General features: G+C 39.2%; 2 protein-coding genes across 3 annotated transcripts; both read left to right on the top strand.

Moving 5' to 3' along the window:
- The first annotated feature begins 2,959 nt into the window (after nucleotides 1-2,959).
- pex10 (peroxisomal biogenesis factor 10) lies at nucleotides 2,960-7,013 on the top strand. The gene is made up of 6 exons (XM_086069801.1): nucleotides 2,960-3,239; nucleotides 3,912-3,992; nucleotides 4,268-4,680; nucleotides 4,884-5,059; nucleotides 5,429-5,564; nucleotides 6,498-7,013. The coding sequence occupies exons 1-6, from the start codon at nucleotides 3,128-3,130 to the stop codon at nucleotides 6,564-6,566; spliced, it is 987 nt and encodes a 328-aa protein (XP_085925927.1). The 5' UTR covers nucleotides 2,960-3,127; the 3' UTR covers nucleotides 6,567-7,013.
- Nucleotides 7,014-7,957: 944 nt separating this feature from the next.
- renbp (renin binding protein) lies at nucleotides 7,958-16,772 on the top strand. Of its 2 annotated transcripts, XM_086069800.1 has the most exons (12): nucleotides 7,958-8,140; nucleotides 9,216-9,264; nucleotides 9,367-9,476; nucleotides 9,604-9,679; nucleotides 9,739-9,814; nucleotides 12,914-13,092; nucleotides 13,338-13,565; nucleotides 14,786-14,867; nucleotides 14,978-15,153; nucleotides 15,976-16,107; nucleotides 16,356-16,443; nucleotides 16,526-16,772. In XM_086069800.1, the coding sequence occupies exons 3-12, from the start codon at nucleotides 9,376-9,378 to the stop codon at nucleotides 16,597-16,599; spliced, it is 1,212 nt and encodes a 403-aa protein (XP_085925926.1). In that variant the 5' UTR covers nucleotides 7,958-8,140; nucleotides 9,216-9,264; nucleotides 9,367-9,375; the 3' UTR covers nucleotides 16,600-16,772. The 2 variants fall into 2 exon arrangements, with proteins under 2 accessions (XP_085925926.1, XP_085925925.1); XM_086069799.1 differs by lacking the exon at nucleotides 9,216-9,264 and having other exon boundaries at nucleotides 7,965-8,140.
- Nucleotides 16,773-17,275: the final 503 nt, after the last annotated feature.

The raw sequence follows: 17,275 nt of genomic DNA, 5'->3' as shown, positions 1-17,275 counted from the left end.
TCCATTATAACCTGGTAATCCTGAAAATGGGAATTCCCCCATCTGTGGTCAAATGGCCGGGTTTTAAGTTTTTCTTTGCCCGGTTGGGTGATTTAGATCAGCGGATGTCGCTAAAATGTGTCAGCTGTGGGCTTGTGAAGCACTTTAAGACACTTTTGTGATTGTGAGTAAGGGTTATGTAAGTAAACTTGACTTTACTAACGCTAAAGTGCTTTGCTTTAAAACACACACACCAAGCTCATGTTGCATTTCTAAAAGCAAAAATGTAAGTGCAACACAAACAACGCATTGACAAACAGATTGCATGAAGTGTAATTTGTTAACATTTGAGTTTTAAAAAGTTGTTTGCAGGAGCAGCTTACAGCTAAAGTGGATAAACAAAACTTTAACATTGTCTCTTAAACCCCACCCCACACAACAATTATTTTGTACCTCGATTTTTGGAGCCTTGTCTTCTTAGCTCTCGCTCCAATTAACAACATTCTGCCCAACTTCTTGCTGACTTGTATTCCTACCCTCCAGAAAGGAGTACCGACCAGTATACTCACTTCTTGACAGTGGCAGGGTTATTATAGTGTTAGAATTTTCATTATATATTTTTTATTTCGTTTTGATTTTTGTTTTTTAACTTCAGTTAAGTCTTAATGAGTTTTCAGGGCGGTTCTGTTAGTTTTTATTAGATTTAGTTTTTTTTTTTTATGCTTAGTTTTAGTTTAGTTTTAATTTCTTTCTGTTTAGTTTTTTTTTTAAGTGTGTTGCTTGTGTGCAATATTTAATAAACACCATGGTAAAATGGAAAAAAGTAACACATTTCTTACCTAGCGTTGCATTTCGACTGAGTTAAATTAAAAAACGGTGCACCTTAGATTTTGTGGTCAGCGTTTATACTGTATATATAGCAGAATTTGCTCTAGAATCCTCCACGCTTTTCTTTCAACTATAAACTTCAGATTTGCATAAGCCTTATCTACTGTGCAAGCAACCATATCATGACGTCTACCGCAATGCATGGTGGTATCGGTACCAGTAATCACAGCTGCCCAGTGACAAATCCTGCTTTTTTCCTGAAAGCATTTACTTATTCAAGTATGTCCCTGGTAACCCTTCAATAGTAAAGGTTTGAGAGGGGAAAAGTAATCATGAGATATAAAACGGTCAAATATTAACACAAGTAGAAAGCTTATGAACTGTACAAGGAAAACATGGGAAATAGAAGAGCAAATTCATGTCAAAGCTTTAGCATTATCTTACCAAGTCACATTAACACAAGGCTGATAAAGCCTAAGTACAGCACACCACTAAAAGCGTACCGTAAATCATTGAATGCGATTTTTATCTGCAATTGTCATCAGATCTCCTTTACTGCAGTGCAGATTTAGTAAAAGCAACAATCCACTCACACATCAATAGACAATGAAAAGTTCCATTCCCTCAGAAGTGGATGTTTTGTAGTATGATAAACAAAAAAATACAGTTGTGTATAAACCATTGTGCATCCAGTTGAATCTTACCTGGTGGTTTGGTTCCAAGCAGCACACTTCCCACCCACACCATCTACCTTTTATTTGAAACTAACTACTTATGAGTTGCTAGCACTCAAGGGCAAGTGGGGAATATACACTCCAGCTCCTCCCTTCACACATGAAAGCAAAGTTCAACTTCCTGGTAAGCAGGTTGGGGAACAGACTAGTGTCCAAGGGTTATTAGGAGTCCCGTACATGTAGATAGATCCAGCAATGGCACACGAGTGGACTTATAATGGGAAGCATTATTTGACAGATACAGTACACCTTGCTGGCTCAGGAACCAATATAGAGGAGACAAAGGAACTGGTTTAGCTACTTTTCAGTCCGATCATAGAAGAGCTTTTTAGGAATGAATGAATGGAATGAATGAATGTTCTTAACGTACTTTCACTGGTAGGGGAGATTCTTGTGGCACATTGTAAATAGACACATGATCCTCAGATCAGATACCAGATAGTAGTCAAGTAGAAAGAACCTTTTGAAATAAACATTATACATGGGTAAAAGTTGTTGTTGTTTTTTTACTTTACACATACTGTGCTGCACAGGCAAAATGATCAGTGATCATTTATAGCCACTGTGCATTCATGTTTCTATGTAAATGTCAATAATGTAATAATAGGTTCTTACCAGAGATCCAGATGAGGAGTGCATTGCAGCTGTCCAGCAGTAGTCTAATCTAAAGATGTGAAACTAATTTAAAAAATAATATATATATATATATATATGTATATATAAATATTCCTCATTACTTTTAAAAGAAAGCTGTGATGTAACATATTAACAAAATAACTATAAATGATAAGTAATATAATATTGTATACAGTATATACTGTATGAACAATACACAATTGGTTTTTAATTAGTTTGAATTAAAGGAGAAATATGTCAAAGAGGCCCTTGCATCCTTTCATTTTTCTGTATGTGGCCCTCTCAGGTAAAAGTTTGGACACCCTGGAATTAGGAGGAGTGTAGTTCAGAACATCCACAATGGAAAATTTGCAGGGTTGCATTTTTTCCCAATAGTTCACACATTCAAACTACGAAAAGAAGATATCTCAAATGCTACTACCCCACAAGAAGATAATCACTCATTCAAACCATTATTGTTTTGTCTACCTACACGCAATGCCTTTGTCAAATGACTGAAGGGTTTGTTTACTACCACTACCAGTGCCAAGAAGCTTTGGCTTTTGTCACCAGGCGCTTTGTCATGCTAAAATCTCTTATAAATGGCATTAAATGCCATTTGTAAGGATAGACAAACATTGTGTGTATTTTATACTACGCTAGAAGCAATTTACCCGAAGGGTGGCAAGTGTGGTTGCAATATCTAGAATAACCAATGAACGGCGCTGTGATGAATTGAACCATCATTTTACCATCTCGTCTGAGGTTTGTTTACATAGCGTCCACTTCCGGTGCGTTTCCGGTCTCCAGTGTCATGGTGGCGTCGTAGCAGCAGCAGCAACAGCGCCTGCTTAGAAAAGCAATTGTGTGAAAGTACATAAAGTTCCATAAACGATTTTAGCTGTACTACTAATACAATCAAGTGTTCCCACAAAGACTTATGCACTCGCATCTGTCCGATGTAACTCACGATGCCCCTCGCTCCTGCCAACCAGTCTCAGCTAATTCGAGCCGTTCAGAAGGACGAGTACTATCAAACCTTCCTTAAAAACAGCGCAAATGAAGCCTTTCAAACGCTTGCCGGTGAGTTCATTCCGAATGGTCACAGATGTTAAGATAACTTTAGAAAGTACGGCTGTTTACCTAGTTAAACGTATATTGGTTAAATCTTAACTTTAGGCAGGCAACTCTCCTGCTAGCGTTATTTTTGCCGTGAATGACTTTATTTGACCGAGATTACAGTAGGTTGGCCGTGAATGGGTTATTTTCGCGTGATGTGTAGAATGCCATGTTACGGGTTCAACTGTCTTCCAGATTAATTTGCTTCTTATTCCGTTTTATGTTTCGCTACGTGACGGGTTTACTTTACACTTTAAAACTTTATTGGCTTTATTGAAACGTTTCAGGAAAGCAAATACAATAATTTAGGTGGCGGGGACAAAACAAATATGACCAAAATATATACATTCAAAACGTGTGTAACCTGTACAACTCAGTTGATGAAAAACATTTAAATAACTTAAACTTGTTGAACTACTTGGTCATAATTAGACTCTATACAATGGTACAAACACAACACTGCTCCGTCCTCACCAAAAGTTAGCACAAGACAGAGAGAAACTGGCAAGAAATGCCTACAAGAGCATCTGAACTTTTGCAGCATGACATTTGAGCACGGGTGTGCAGACTTTTATATCAACACTGGATTCAGTTCTAGCTCTCATTGCCACTTAGTTTACCTTGTTTCCCCTGTAGGATCCAAAAGTTGGCTGGACTGGAGGAAAGAAGTTGAGCTACTTTCAGACATCGCCTACTTTGGTTTAACCACGCTCCTAGGTAGGCTGACCAAACCAATATGAACTGGCTGTGTGCCTGCTGTGTGGATAAATGCAGATGTCAAACTCTGTATAATGCATGTGCAGTGTGTGGGTGTTTGTGTATATATATGTAAAACTTGCTCTGGAAAAAAATGTCAAAGATGTTTGGCATGAGGATAAATAAAGCAAATCTAGCAATGGAACACAAAAACAAAAGGACAGATTTTAACATTTGATCGTATGGTCACTGGTCAAATGGCCCAGCCCTCATTCATCAATTACCGTCCTTTTTAGGTTACCAGACCTTGGGTGAGGAGTATGTCAATATCATCCAAGTTGACCCCAGTAAAAGACGCGTCCCCACCCCAGCCAGACGAGGCCTCTTTGTTGTCTGCCATACATTCCTGCCCTACTTCGTGGACAAGCTGTTGGTCTGTTTGGAGAACGAGCTCGAAGGCGCACAGGAGCCGAGCTGCGGTGTCAGACGGCGGCAGGCTGCGCCGGGGCCGTGGAGCCTGGAACTGTGGCTGAGGAGATGCATAAGGAGGGCGGTGGGACTGTTGTCAGAGCCCCAACGAAAAAAGTGTCTGCCAGCAGTGTTTGTCCTCCAGCAGACGCTGACCCTCCTGCACAGATTCCACGTGGCTCTCTTTTACGTCAGCGGCATTTTCTATCAACTGTCCAAGAGGACGTCTGCAATCAGCTATGCAAGTTATTTTAAGTGATCATGTTGTTGAATGACATTCAGAATATTTGAATGTAAATGTTTCACTGTCTCAAATGGAGGGCTCCATATGGTGTTTATCAGTCTGAACCTACAGTATACATTATTAAGTGGCACACTAAAGCAGTTCCAAGTGTTGCTGCCTAATTTTCACAGTTAATTGTGTGAATGCTTGTGCGTGTGCAGCTGCGTGTTTCAGGGCCTCGGAATGATGACGACGGGACCATCAGGAGCAGCTACAGGCTGCTGGGAGCCGTCTCCCTCATCCAGCTGCTCACCACAGTGTGTCTGCAGCTCAACAACTTTAGACAGAGGCAGAGAGCCAGGCAGGAGTGGAAGCTCTCCAGGAACCTCACTGGCAGGTGCGGTGATAAAGACGGCCTGCTTCTCGCAATCACGGCTCACCTGTTTTCTGAGTTTGGTCATGTGACGTTTGCAACTTTGCAAGCTAAGCCCTGATTGGTTGTTACCTGAGACCCTGAGCAACTGTAATGTCATTCAGTCAACAGCAACGGGGAAAATGGCTGCCCCCTGAGATGGATGAAAATGGGTAGATTTTGCTGCTTAATTTATATTCCACAAACACAATATTAATCAGAATGCCATGTTTAGACTAGTGAGGGCGTATAGAGTATATAATTACTGTAATTAGATTTTTTGACTTCCCCTTTAAAGTTGCCAATGTTCACTCCGGTCGACACTAAATAAAGAAAACTATTTTACCTTTTCAGTCCACAGCAAACCCACAAGGCAAGGTCCTCACGCACTCGTTGCATCCTCTGCTTGGAGGAGCGCAGACATTCAACTTCCACCCCCTGCGGACACCTCTTCTGCTGGGAGTGTATCACGGAGTGGTGCAACACCAAGGTAGAGCTCATGTCATCAGAACCATTGTCAAAATCACTTAAAGGGACTTTATGGAACATTGACTTTTGAATATTTTCTATGTAAATAATTAAGTCTCTGGATTGTGTACCCTCCCATCAAGGGTTAAATTACATGCAATGAATGTTACATCACCTATTCATGTATGTTTCGTCATTCTATTTTGTGGCACAAGATGGCGCCAAAGCCCTAAACGCATCAATTGTTTTCAAGGAAGTATGGTTTAAACTGTAAATGTAGGCAGAAAATTTAGGAATGGTGTCAGTTAGGGCTGTGTAACTACCCCGGTAAAGAACCACGCTTCGTACCAATGTCCACAATCGACTTATTCCTCGTCCAACATGGAACAGTTACGGAACACCATGAAAACTAAAAGCAAAGACATTGCACGTATTTACAATCCATATTTACAGTTATTTCTTCAACTCAAATGTCCAACAGCAAACAAAACAAACATACCGTGTGCACCCTGTTAACCTGTAGTAGATAAATTGTCCATCAAACGATCTTTTGTCTCTTTACAGTGAACTCTCTCTCTCTCTCTCTCTCTCTCTCTCTCTCTCTCTCTCTCTCTCTCTCTCTCTCTCTCTCTCTCTCTCTCTCTCTCTCATAAATGGTTTTATGCAAATGTACAGTCAAATAAGTACACCTACAAAAAATAATAAACTCAAATAATGATTCTTATACTTTTGTTGTCATGGCAACCAATCAAGGGCAATACTAGCGCCAGCGATGAGATAAGTTAGTACAATTATGTAGTTGCAGACTAAAATAAATGTACCGTAAGCATGTTCATACTTCATACTCTGATGAGTCAGTGTTGTGAGTCTGATACTAAAAGTATTCAACACAGTTAAGTTTACGTTGATGCTTCGTTCTAATCATTCCTTTGTGTATTTGCATAACTTGATACAGGCAGAGTGCCCCCTGTGTCGTGAGAAGTTCCAACCTCACCGACTCGTGTACCTGAGGAACTACAGCTAGAAGATGCATACAGTGCTGGTGGACTCATTTAATTATTTTTGTTGTTGTGATAATTTATCCAAACATTTGCACTTGCAAGGATGTCCACTAAAAAGGATAATTTAAAAGGATTAATAATATTATATTAATATTTTAATATTTATAATATAATATAACTTTCTCTGTCTCCAAATATGCATAGCAGATAGCCAGGTATCAAAGATACTTGAAATGACCTTTGTGCCTTTTTCATGAAAAGATGTTAGAATTCCATTTTGATTGCATCAGTCAGTTATACTGAAATAACTGTTTGATGACAGCTTAGAGTATGATTTAATACATTTAACAATCCACTGATTTGTCCTTATTGAATGAATACAGTAAGTGACCTGTTGAATGGGAATACAGTATCTATGAAATATCATGCAATGAAAATAAAAGATGTAAAGAGTGAACGAAAGCATGAAAACAAATGGCTATTTTTGAATGCAGCAAGCAAGTCATCATGGCGTGTGTGCAAGTTGCATTATAGTTTATTTACAGCAGTCAGTGAACAAGCACTTTTATTTACTGGTATTTTTGCTGAATCTTCACAGTCAATTGTCACTGCAAATTAACACATGCCAATGGGACAAAGCAGCAGATCAGGGAGGAAATAAAATCACTCAACATACACCACACCACATGGTAATCTAGATACAGCCAACAATCGAATTTTTGTTCACAGGAGAAATTGAGCTCAAACTTGGCCAGATTATCGATGTGTGTACTCCATTTAAGAAACCTTGTTTATCTACAACAACCATGCAAAGGTTTCTGCAAAGGAAACGTGTAAGTATAGAGGCAAAATACAGTCGTTCGTTTTCCCTAACACAAGTTGCCTTCCTTCGCAGAGACACACATATGAGCACAGACCAGGAATTTTACATCTAAACATGAAGTCTATCTGTGAGTGAATACTTGTTCACGTGTTCACTAATAGCTGCCATTTTGGTCAATCTTTGTTTTAAACCTCCTTTTTGTCCTTTATTTATGAAGCAGGCACTGACAGGCAAGAATTTATTCCCAAACTCCGTGAGGGTAATTAGTGATTCATTAACCGTGTTTCTACCCTCTCCATAACCACAAGAAGCTTGTATTGGTTTATTGGTTGCTTGTGTAATATTCTCTATGAAACCAGGACATTAAAATAGGTGGGTATGCCTGGCAGAGTGGAGTGAGTGAGTGGATAAACAGTACCAGAGCACACCGGTGACTAATTGCGCTGAACTCACAGTTAGAAGGAAACATCCATCTATTACTATAACTTCATCCTGTTCAGGGGTGTTGGAATCTGGAGCCCACCCCCAAAAGACAACCAAAGTGGTGCTATCTATCTGTCTGTCTGTCTGTCATTTCTTTATCCCCGTCACAGTTTTCTGAAGGCGTCAGCTCTCAACGCGTCACGTTCCAGTCATGATGTCACCGGGACGCTTTCCGCTTCTGGTTGAGTTGCGCAATCACGTGACAGACCCTGTGAGTGCGCAGCGGCAGTGAGAAGACAGGATCCCCTGGATAAATCCACGCCACCTTTTTTCCTGCGATCTTGGCAGCAGGTAACAATTGGTTTCTTGAACGCACATTTCGTTTGATTCTTACGTACGGTACCGCTCAAGCGGATCAAGCAAGTCGGTTTAGCCGCAAATAACACGTCGAGCTTTATGTAGTCACGGCAGTTTTGCAGTGCGGTTTATGTTCAAATGCAACTCGCTTGCCCGTGGTTCTTGTTTGCAAACTGTGAAAAAAAAAATTCCGGGCATTCAGCCCTTACTCACGTGCACTTCGCCAACACTGAATGTAGAGATGCGACGGCAGAAAACAGTCGAATTTAAGTTTGGGAATTAGCAACATTTTTCCTGTGCTGTAAAAAAATGCAGGGCACAAGACTTTGAATTTCAGAGTAACGCAGCTGCATTACAGAAAACGAATAAACGCACACCTGCGCATCAGCGCATGAATACTTGTGATTTACATTTTTAGTTGAGGCTTTGCATATACACATTTTTGCAACACCAAATGTAATTGTTAGAAATGTTTTGTTCTTGTTTTTGTGCACATGTTGCACATTAACAAATCTAATTCGCAATCAATAGCCCACATTGTAATATAGTATACCATGATGACATCAGACTCAAGGGGTTCTAGTTCTCCCAAATGTGGTGAATTGTACTCATTTTAGTTTGACTACTTTGAACTCATGGTAAAAAAAATAAAAATAAAAATACTGAACTTTGACAGCCCTTTGATCTATGACACACTACTATAGTATGATCAAACATATTATTTAATAGATTTATATTAATTTTCAAATGATTTGTGATGTCAAGCCCAGTTTTTTTCCAAGTCAAAGTAGGGGGAAAAAATGCTTGCTCAGATCTGCTTTAAATGTAAATAAACTGAAATCAACTTGCAATAAGCTTTAGCATGGTGCATTGCAGAGGTACTTTCTTTTTATTTGATTGGTTATACAGTTAACTGTCTGACTTTTATTAAAAGCCTTAAGAAAATCTGTGACTGTTTTTAGCTTCTAGTTTGTAGGTAGGAGATCTGCTTCACTGTTAAGAACAGCAGGCATTCCTATATTATTTTTGGAGCTTGTAATGTATATTTTTACAACACGCATTTGTGCAGGTAATCTGGTTGTTACGTCACACATCCTGCTCATCGGAATGTGCCTCAGGTCGAAATTCGAATATCCAATCTTGGATTCATTTTCACCAGAGATGAATTTGACAAGGTTTTGGAGTAACGTCAGTTCATACATTTTCCCCATTTCCTTTAGAAAATCACCATGTCTGTGGTGAAACTGGAGGCGTGTCGAGAGAAGATTCGCACAGAGCTGAACAACATTGTGGACTTCTGGCTGAAATACTCCCATGACAACGTTTATGGGTACAGTATTGCACTCGACCATGCTTGCTACTGAAAATAATTCACTGTTAACCTGACTACTGATGAAAATGTAGATGTCAGAAAGCCGTGGCCAGTCCTGTTGATTGCAGCCTGCTTCTCGTTCCAGGGGCTTCTTCAATTGTATTGGGAAGGATGGGACGGTTTATGATGAGCTGAAATATGTTTGGTTGCAGGGAAGACAGGTACTATAAATTAGTAGTGGATTTGTGAAGCATGTTAATCTAATCTTGCTCTTTCTCAGGTGTGGATGTACTGTCGCTTGTACAGAACAATGGATAGATTCCACCGGCCGGAAATCCTAGAAGCAGCCAAAACTGGTATGTGCACTTTTCGAGATCCACAAAACCTGTCTGACCAATGTGGAATTTCGCAACCACAGTCGCCATATATTCTTCCACTATTTTGTGACTTGGGTTTCTTTCTGACGCCTGCACAATTTGACTACATCATGGTTGTCTGTATATTTTGTCACGAGTTATCAGAGTGCCATTGATTGGTCGTGATTCACTCAGTTTGGAAGAATGTTATTGTCGCTGAAGTTGCTATAAAGGGACAATCTATTACTGTATTTGACATTATTGTTTGGCCAGTAGAAGTCATCACTATCCTTATCAAAGGTCACCATTGCAGACTTGGCATGTTTCTACATTGCATGGTGTTGTGGAACATGCCTCATCATCATGCTGGTTACTGAATGTCAGTGCAGTATAATATCTGATGAAGCATTGAGAAAGCATTGATTGCTGGATTCCAAAGAAGCAAATCGTCAATGTTCCGTTGCTGTAAGATCCGTTTTGAGATGAGACGCTTACCCATTGGCAAATGTCCGTGTGACGCCGATAATGTACATCTTAACATTCATGATACAGTAATGGCCTTATATCTAGTCTCAAGTCAGAAGATCAGATGTCGGTATGTCTCAGTATGCAAAACATGGCGTAATCGTCTGTGTAAAAACAAAAATTACAGTTCCGTTTGTACTGTCCAGAATAGAGATTGCACAATGTACCCTCGTACTGCTGTCAGCCTTTTTTTTTTCTTTTTTTTCTTTCTTTTTTTTTGCCTAAAAGAAAGTTTTGAATTGTTTGCCTGGCATTTTGTGGTGCCCTAAGTACAAAATGTTAAAGAGTATATCAGTGAAACATATTCACATTCACAAAGTGGATATGAAGTCTATACACCCCTGTTCAAATGGCAGGTTTTTGCAAAAAAACTAACAAAAAAATAATTCTACATTTAATATGACCTATAACTTGCACAACTCAACTGAAAATGTATTTAAGATATGAATCTTTCCAGAGGGGAACAATGGTTGCACAAGTGTCACTGTATTCAGAATTCACCAATCACATTCAAACTCATGTTAAATAGGAGTAAACGTATACTTGACACTTTTCAAAATACCTCTGATTAAACCCAAATGACAAGCAGTTAAGAAGATGGATGTTTTTGTATGACTCTTTTTCTTTTCTTTTCTCGCTGAAGGTTTTGCGTTAACACTAACTGCTAAGTAGAATAGCTACAAATTCCCTCCTGCATATTTATCACATGTGTTTGGGAGATTTTAAGTGTTTTGTCAAAATGTAGTCTTGTCTTTAATGTTTTTCTTTGCCTAATAAGACTTCTGTCTAGCCACTCTACATCATAACCCAGAAATAAACCATGAAGAAGATGGGAGATGTTGTCAAATGTACAAAACAGTACCTGCCATCAATTCCTGCAGATCCTTCAATGTCACTGTCAGCCCCCTAGGCCAGTTTTACTCTTGCCTTTTCATATTTTGGAAGGAAGTCCAATTCTTGGTAATATCACTCTTGTGCCATATTTTCTATGCTTGATGATGACTGTCTTTCCTGTGTTCCACCATGTTACAGTTTTTTGGGAAATTGTTTTGTACTCTTCTTCGGACTGATACTGCTGAACATTAATATTGACCATTTGCACCGACGTCACATGATCACGTGACTGCCCTATGACGGACGGCGGAAGAAAATGATTGTTGAATGGAAGTGGACGTGACCCGGAGCGACTTAGTGACTTAGTGACTGTTATTTTACAAATTAAAAGTTATTATTGCCCATCGAGCCATGGAATCTATTACTTCAACCGAAGGTCGCCTGTCTGTCGAAGTCGCACATTTAGTCGGGACTCATAGAGCGCGATATTTACTTAAGTTGGATATCGCTAGTTTGAAAACAGCCCCTCACCTTTTGTTGCATGCTGTTAATTAAATCGCCGACTTTGCCGGAATTCACAGCGCACGACTTATATCATTATGTAGTCAATGCCGTCTCTTCTCCTTACACCGGGGCTGATTTAAAAGCTTGTCGCTAGCTGGGTCTCTGGAACGAGATGCTCACACCGGGGGACAATATATCTCGTAATGCAAAGGTAAAACTTGTTTATCATGCTAACTGACTTATTTTTACACAAACGCTGTGATGATGTTATGTTACTATGTTTACTAGCATGGAACAAATGACTATAGTAGTGGTATGCACTAATTTCATGAATATGACTCCGACTCCAGAGTGAAAAACTCCAAGCACAAAGACGAAATCCCCCATTAATAAACAGTCAAATGCACTTAATAGTTTTGAAAAAGGTGCATTTTAAAACTAAGCCGTGTGTTCGTGCAGTTGGAGTGGACGCTAACTATCTGGCTCATTTATGTGATTTGAAACGCGCAATTCGACACCCGTCTTTGTTAGAGTGTACGTTTATTAGTCAAATGTATGAACATTTCACTACTAATTACAACATTTATCTACTAACCTCGCAAAAAAATTATCGCTGCAAATCAGTGAATACTTTGTGGGCTGCCAGTCCTTTCTGTTGATTGCTGCTATCAATCGACGCCTTTTGTATTTCATTATTAGGTATGCGATAAAAAGCAACATTTGGTTTACTCCTTTGTGTGTCTGTACAACCGACCGTACAGCAAGATATGACCATTTTATGAGATCATCCATTAGATGAAGGATTTTACGCTGTACGAGATTCAATGGTCACAATACAGGCAAGTGGCTCTTTTGCCGTCCAGCGTCCCCGAGGGGGCGTTCCCATGAGGGCTGTGACGTCACGTGCAAAAGGTCAATACCTCTGATGCTGTTGAAGCTCTCTGCAAACCATGTCTTATGTTGTAAGCTGCGATGGCAAAACTATCAGGAAAAGAGCACTAGAGCAGCTGAACTTTATGTGGAGTTCAGAGACACTTTCAATTGTGATAAGTGTGTGCTGACTCCAAAATGATTTTGAATGTGACTTTATGAACACAGCCACATCCCTTTATAAGAGGGTGTGCACACATTTGCAACCACATTATCTCAGTTAATTTTACAAGTTAATTTACAAGTGTAAACTCGTTTAAAGCTGATGTGTTCAGTCACCGATGACCATTTTCTCTTACATGTCAGGAGGGATGTTCCTCAGGAAGTTTGCTCGCGTTTCCAGCGGCAACGGTCAGATGAAGTGTGCTTTCTGTTTAACACGAGATGGTAAAGCAGTGAAAGTACAGAGGACCATATTCAGCGAGTGTTTCTACATCATGGCCTTGGACGAGCTGAGCAGAGTCACTGGTGACAAGGACATGCAGGTACAAAGTGGAAAAAAAAATACAGTCACGGAATTCAATTATTTTGAGCTTTCATTGTATTTTGCGCTGTTGTTCTCCAAGTTCATGCAACCCTCTGATGGTGCTTGGTGGAAGTATGGATGCCATACTTACTTGCGTCTGTTAGGAAACTATCAGTAGGAACTGAGTTGAAGATTGTTGGAAATGATACCTGCAATAGCTCTGAAACGGTAACAGACCCTAACATTTGCTTCCTTTGTCCCCAGCTAGAAGCTGAAAAGATGATGGCGCAGCTCATCTTCTGGGTTCAGGTTGACCCAACAGGTTTGGGTCGACCCATGCTCCCCGGTGACACACTCACCAGCAGCATGGCAGTGCCAATGATGCTAATGTGCCTCGTGCAACAACTCACGGAAGGCCGTGGTCAGGATGCAGTTCTGAAGTACAAGAAGTTGAGCAGCTGGTGTGTGCAGCAGATTCTCCAGCATGTCCAGGTTTGAACAAGCTATCGTGTAATTGCATGTGCTGTGGGTACTGTTGTACCATGCAAAAAGTCTCAGGCCACTCTATGTTCAGTATTTTGTCACAGACATTTTGACCGAGTAGGGGCATCATGGATATTATTTTAACTTATGATCCCACGTCACATTGTGGCTTAAGGTAGGATCATCAGGGTCAGTTATTGCACCTTGTTGCTGTGGATAAACTGCATCCTATAGCTAAGATAGCTAGCTGGGGAGACTCCTGGGCTGAAAGTTCGCTAACAACCTTCGATTTTTGCGTGAGTGAGAGGACGGCAGCAAAGTAATGACAGAGGCATTGATACAGCTGACGAGATGGGCCTCATTGGCCGAATAACTGAATTGAATAGTCTATGTATGTAACACACACAACGGAATTATGTATTCCATATACTGTAGTATATTAACTCACTCACTGCCATTGACGGCTATAAACGTCAACAATTCATTTGAACTATTTCTATTTGTTTAACTTTTTTTCCCCATTTTTGTTAATAAGAGTATGAAAACCTAGAGAGAAAAATATTGTACATTTAGAACAGATATAAAATTTGTGATTAATCGTGAGTTACTATTAGTCATACGATTAATTACAATTAAAAAGTTTAATCGCCTGACAAGATGATTATTAAAAATTAGGGTCGTCAGGCGATTACATTTTTTAATCGTAATTAATCGCATGACTTCACTAGTTAACTCAGGATTAATCATAAATTGTATATTTGTTCTAAATGTACAATAATAACAATTATAGGTTTTTATACTCTTGTTAACAAAAGTAGAAAAAAATGTTAATCTAATAGAAATAGTTAAAAAGATTTTTTGACGTTTATAACCGTCAATGGCAGTGAATGAGTTAATAAATAAAATGATTTTGAACTGTATTTTCGGTTTGCTTTTGTTATTTGTTTAATGACCTTAAACATTAAAGTTGGGGAAACTAGTCACAAAAATAAGAATTTGAGAAGAGAGACAATATTTTTTCAGCACACTAGATATTGTTGCTGGCTTCTCATTTCCATGGCATCGAGTCCAAACTGGCAAACATAATGCAAGTGACTCACCGGCAACCACTGATGGGACAAGCTGAAAGTTGCAGCAATAGTCGAAAATATTGTGTTAGAAATGCATGTGTAGTGTCTTTTTTTCCCCATGTCTGCTAAATAAAACCCACGTTTATTCTCTTTGTACAGAGAGATGGCACAGCTATCTTAGAGAATGTGTCATCGGGTGGGGCAGAGCTGCCAGGTTGTCAAGGTCGGCTGCAGAATCCAGGTAAATGATCCACATTGACCCAGCTCCAGTAAGGTTCTTCTTTTTTTTCTTTTTTCCTAATAGCTTCTTCTTCTTCTTTTTTTCTCCTCATTCTCCCAACGCCGATTCAGGCCATGCCTTGGAAGCAGGCTGGTTCCTGCTTCAATACGCTTGTCAATGGGGGGACAAGGAGCTGCAGGAGAAAGCCATCAATAAGTTTGTGGAGTTACCCTTTCAATATGGCTGGGATAAAGAACACGGTGGCCTCTTTTACTTCCTGGATGTGGATGGCCACTGTCCCACACAGGTCAGCCATCACTAACTGGGATTTGATTTGCACTTAATTTTATGCTGCTGCTTACACAAAACATTAGGCCTCACTTAAGGTCAGTGTATTGGAATTACAATCGTAATTTTAAGACAAATTAAATTTGAGTTTGAGTCGCCTACAAGCATTAAAAGAACGGCGGAGGTCAAGGAGGAATTCCAAACTGGATACTTTCTTTCCTAATGAGGGCTTTGGCATTTAAATAGACAATGTACACGTATGAGTTGTCACATCATTAGGACCCGAGCAGCAGTGGTGTGAACTAGCCATCTCAAAAAAAGGAGAGTTGAAAATTGTATATATTTTTTTGCTACGAGGGAATAGATGATCATGTATTTAATTTTCTTTGAGCCTCTGTCTTATTAACTCATTCACTGCCATTGACGGCTATAGACGTAAAAAATTCATTTGAACTGTTTCTATTAGTTTAACTTTTTTTTTCCACTTTTGTTAACAAGAGTATGAAAACCTAGAAGAAAATTATTGTACATTTAAGACAGATATAACATTTTTGATTAATCGTGAGTTCGCTATTGAAGTCATGCGATTAATTACAATTACAAATTTTAATCGCCTGACGGCCCAAATTTTTTAGAATATTTTCTTTAAAAAAAAAAATCTAAATAAAATAAAATATATATTTTTTTATGTCTAGGTTTTCATACTCTTGTTAACAAAAGTGGGGAAAAAGTTAAACTAATAGAAATGGTTCAAAAGAATTTTAGCAGTGAATGACTTAAATAAGGCTTGGATTTGCTTGTTGCGTGATCATAAGTCTGATCTTTTGATGCGTTTGAGCAGTTGGAGTGGAGTATGAAACTGTGGTGGCCTCATTGTGAGGCTCTCATTGCCTTCCTCATGGCGTACAGCCAAACCAAACGGCCCAGACTGCTGGAGAGATTCTCTCAAGTTTATGACTACACGTTTACCCATGTAAGTATTGTCTTTTTTTCTAAGGGTGATCAATCATACCGTATAACTACGTCACGCTATGTTTTAAGCACAGATGTAGTTAGTTAGCTACCTAGTTGACCTTTCTTTAGAGTCATGTTGACTAACTGACCTAATACAGGAGCGTAGACTCAGTTGTCACGTCATAAGGATGTGGAGTTTCACTCACTCACTGTCAAAACGGTTTTGCTTTACATGTCTTTAATTGACATGTGCCTGTATGTGTGCAGTTTCCTGATGATCAACATGGGGAATGGTTTGGTTATCTGTCACAAGATGGGAAAGTCGTTCTGGATTTTAAAGGAGGCCCCTTTAAAGGTGAGGTCAATTTTGCCTGGGAGCGTTGTTGGAGGATTTTGTCATTGAAATAAATGGATAATTGTGTCGCTTTTCTTTGCAGGGTTCTTCCATGTGCCGCGCTGCCTGTATATGTGTGAGCGTATTCTGGATGATCTGTTGAATAACACAGTGTGAACGTGGCGCTCCCCATGTGTTTAATTGGGAGGGATACATCTTTTTCAACTAATGCAAATCAAAATGTAATGAATGTATTTTTAAAGCATTATAGCTGTTTCATGTTACTCATTTTACATATCTCCAGTTGCAGTTTAATAATGAAATTAAAAAAAACACCCCTGATGAGTTGATTCTTCACTCTTTTTCTTTTCAGTCTGAGCAGGGAACAGTTTCTTTCTTTATTTATTTATTTATTCATTTCTTTATTTATTTCCTTTTGCCACTTATGTTACATACATCATCTGTGTTGTGTCCCAGGACGCCTCATTGACTCCCAGCCATTTTCACTGAAGCAACCCCCTTCGCTCCTGGCTGTTTTACTGGATTTTGATAGATTTTTTTGCAAAGCCCACACAATATTGTGTTCTACTGTTATAAAAACATGGAACCTACCAAAAGAAAGATTAGAGTATATTCTTTCATCAGGAAAAAAAATATATTTCCATCTGTTTCTGTTTTGCAGCAATTGGCTTAGAATATAGCTAAGTTTCTTCATTATTCACAAATCTGTTTAAAACTGTGGGGAAAAGAGCTTTTTGCAACATGGCCCTAGTTGATCTCTTATACTCTACTTTTGTAATAACTTCCATTGCTTCAACCATTCTCTTCAGTTGCATCAAAGCCTTCTGTATGC

The sequence above is a fragment of the Leptonotus elevatus genome, chromosome 2 (genome assembly GCF_054856555.1).
Source record: "Leptonotus elevatus isolate MCC_2025b chromosome 2, RoL_Lele_1.0, whole genome shotgun sequence".
NCBI classification, from domain to species: domain Eukaryota; kingdom Metazoa; phylum Chordata; class Actinopteri; order Syngnathiformes; family Syngnathidae; genus Leptonotus; species Leptonotus elevatus.
This window is presented reverse-complemented; position numbering and strand designations above follow the sequence as displayed.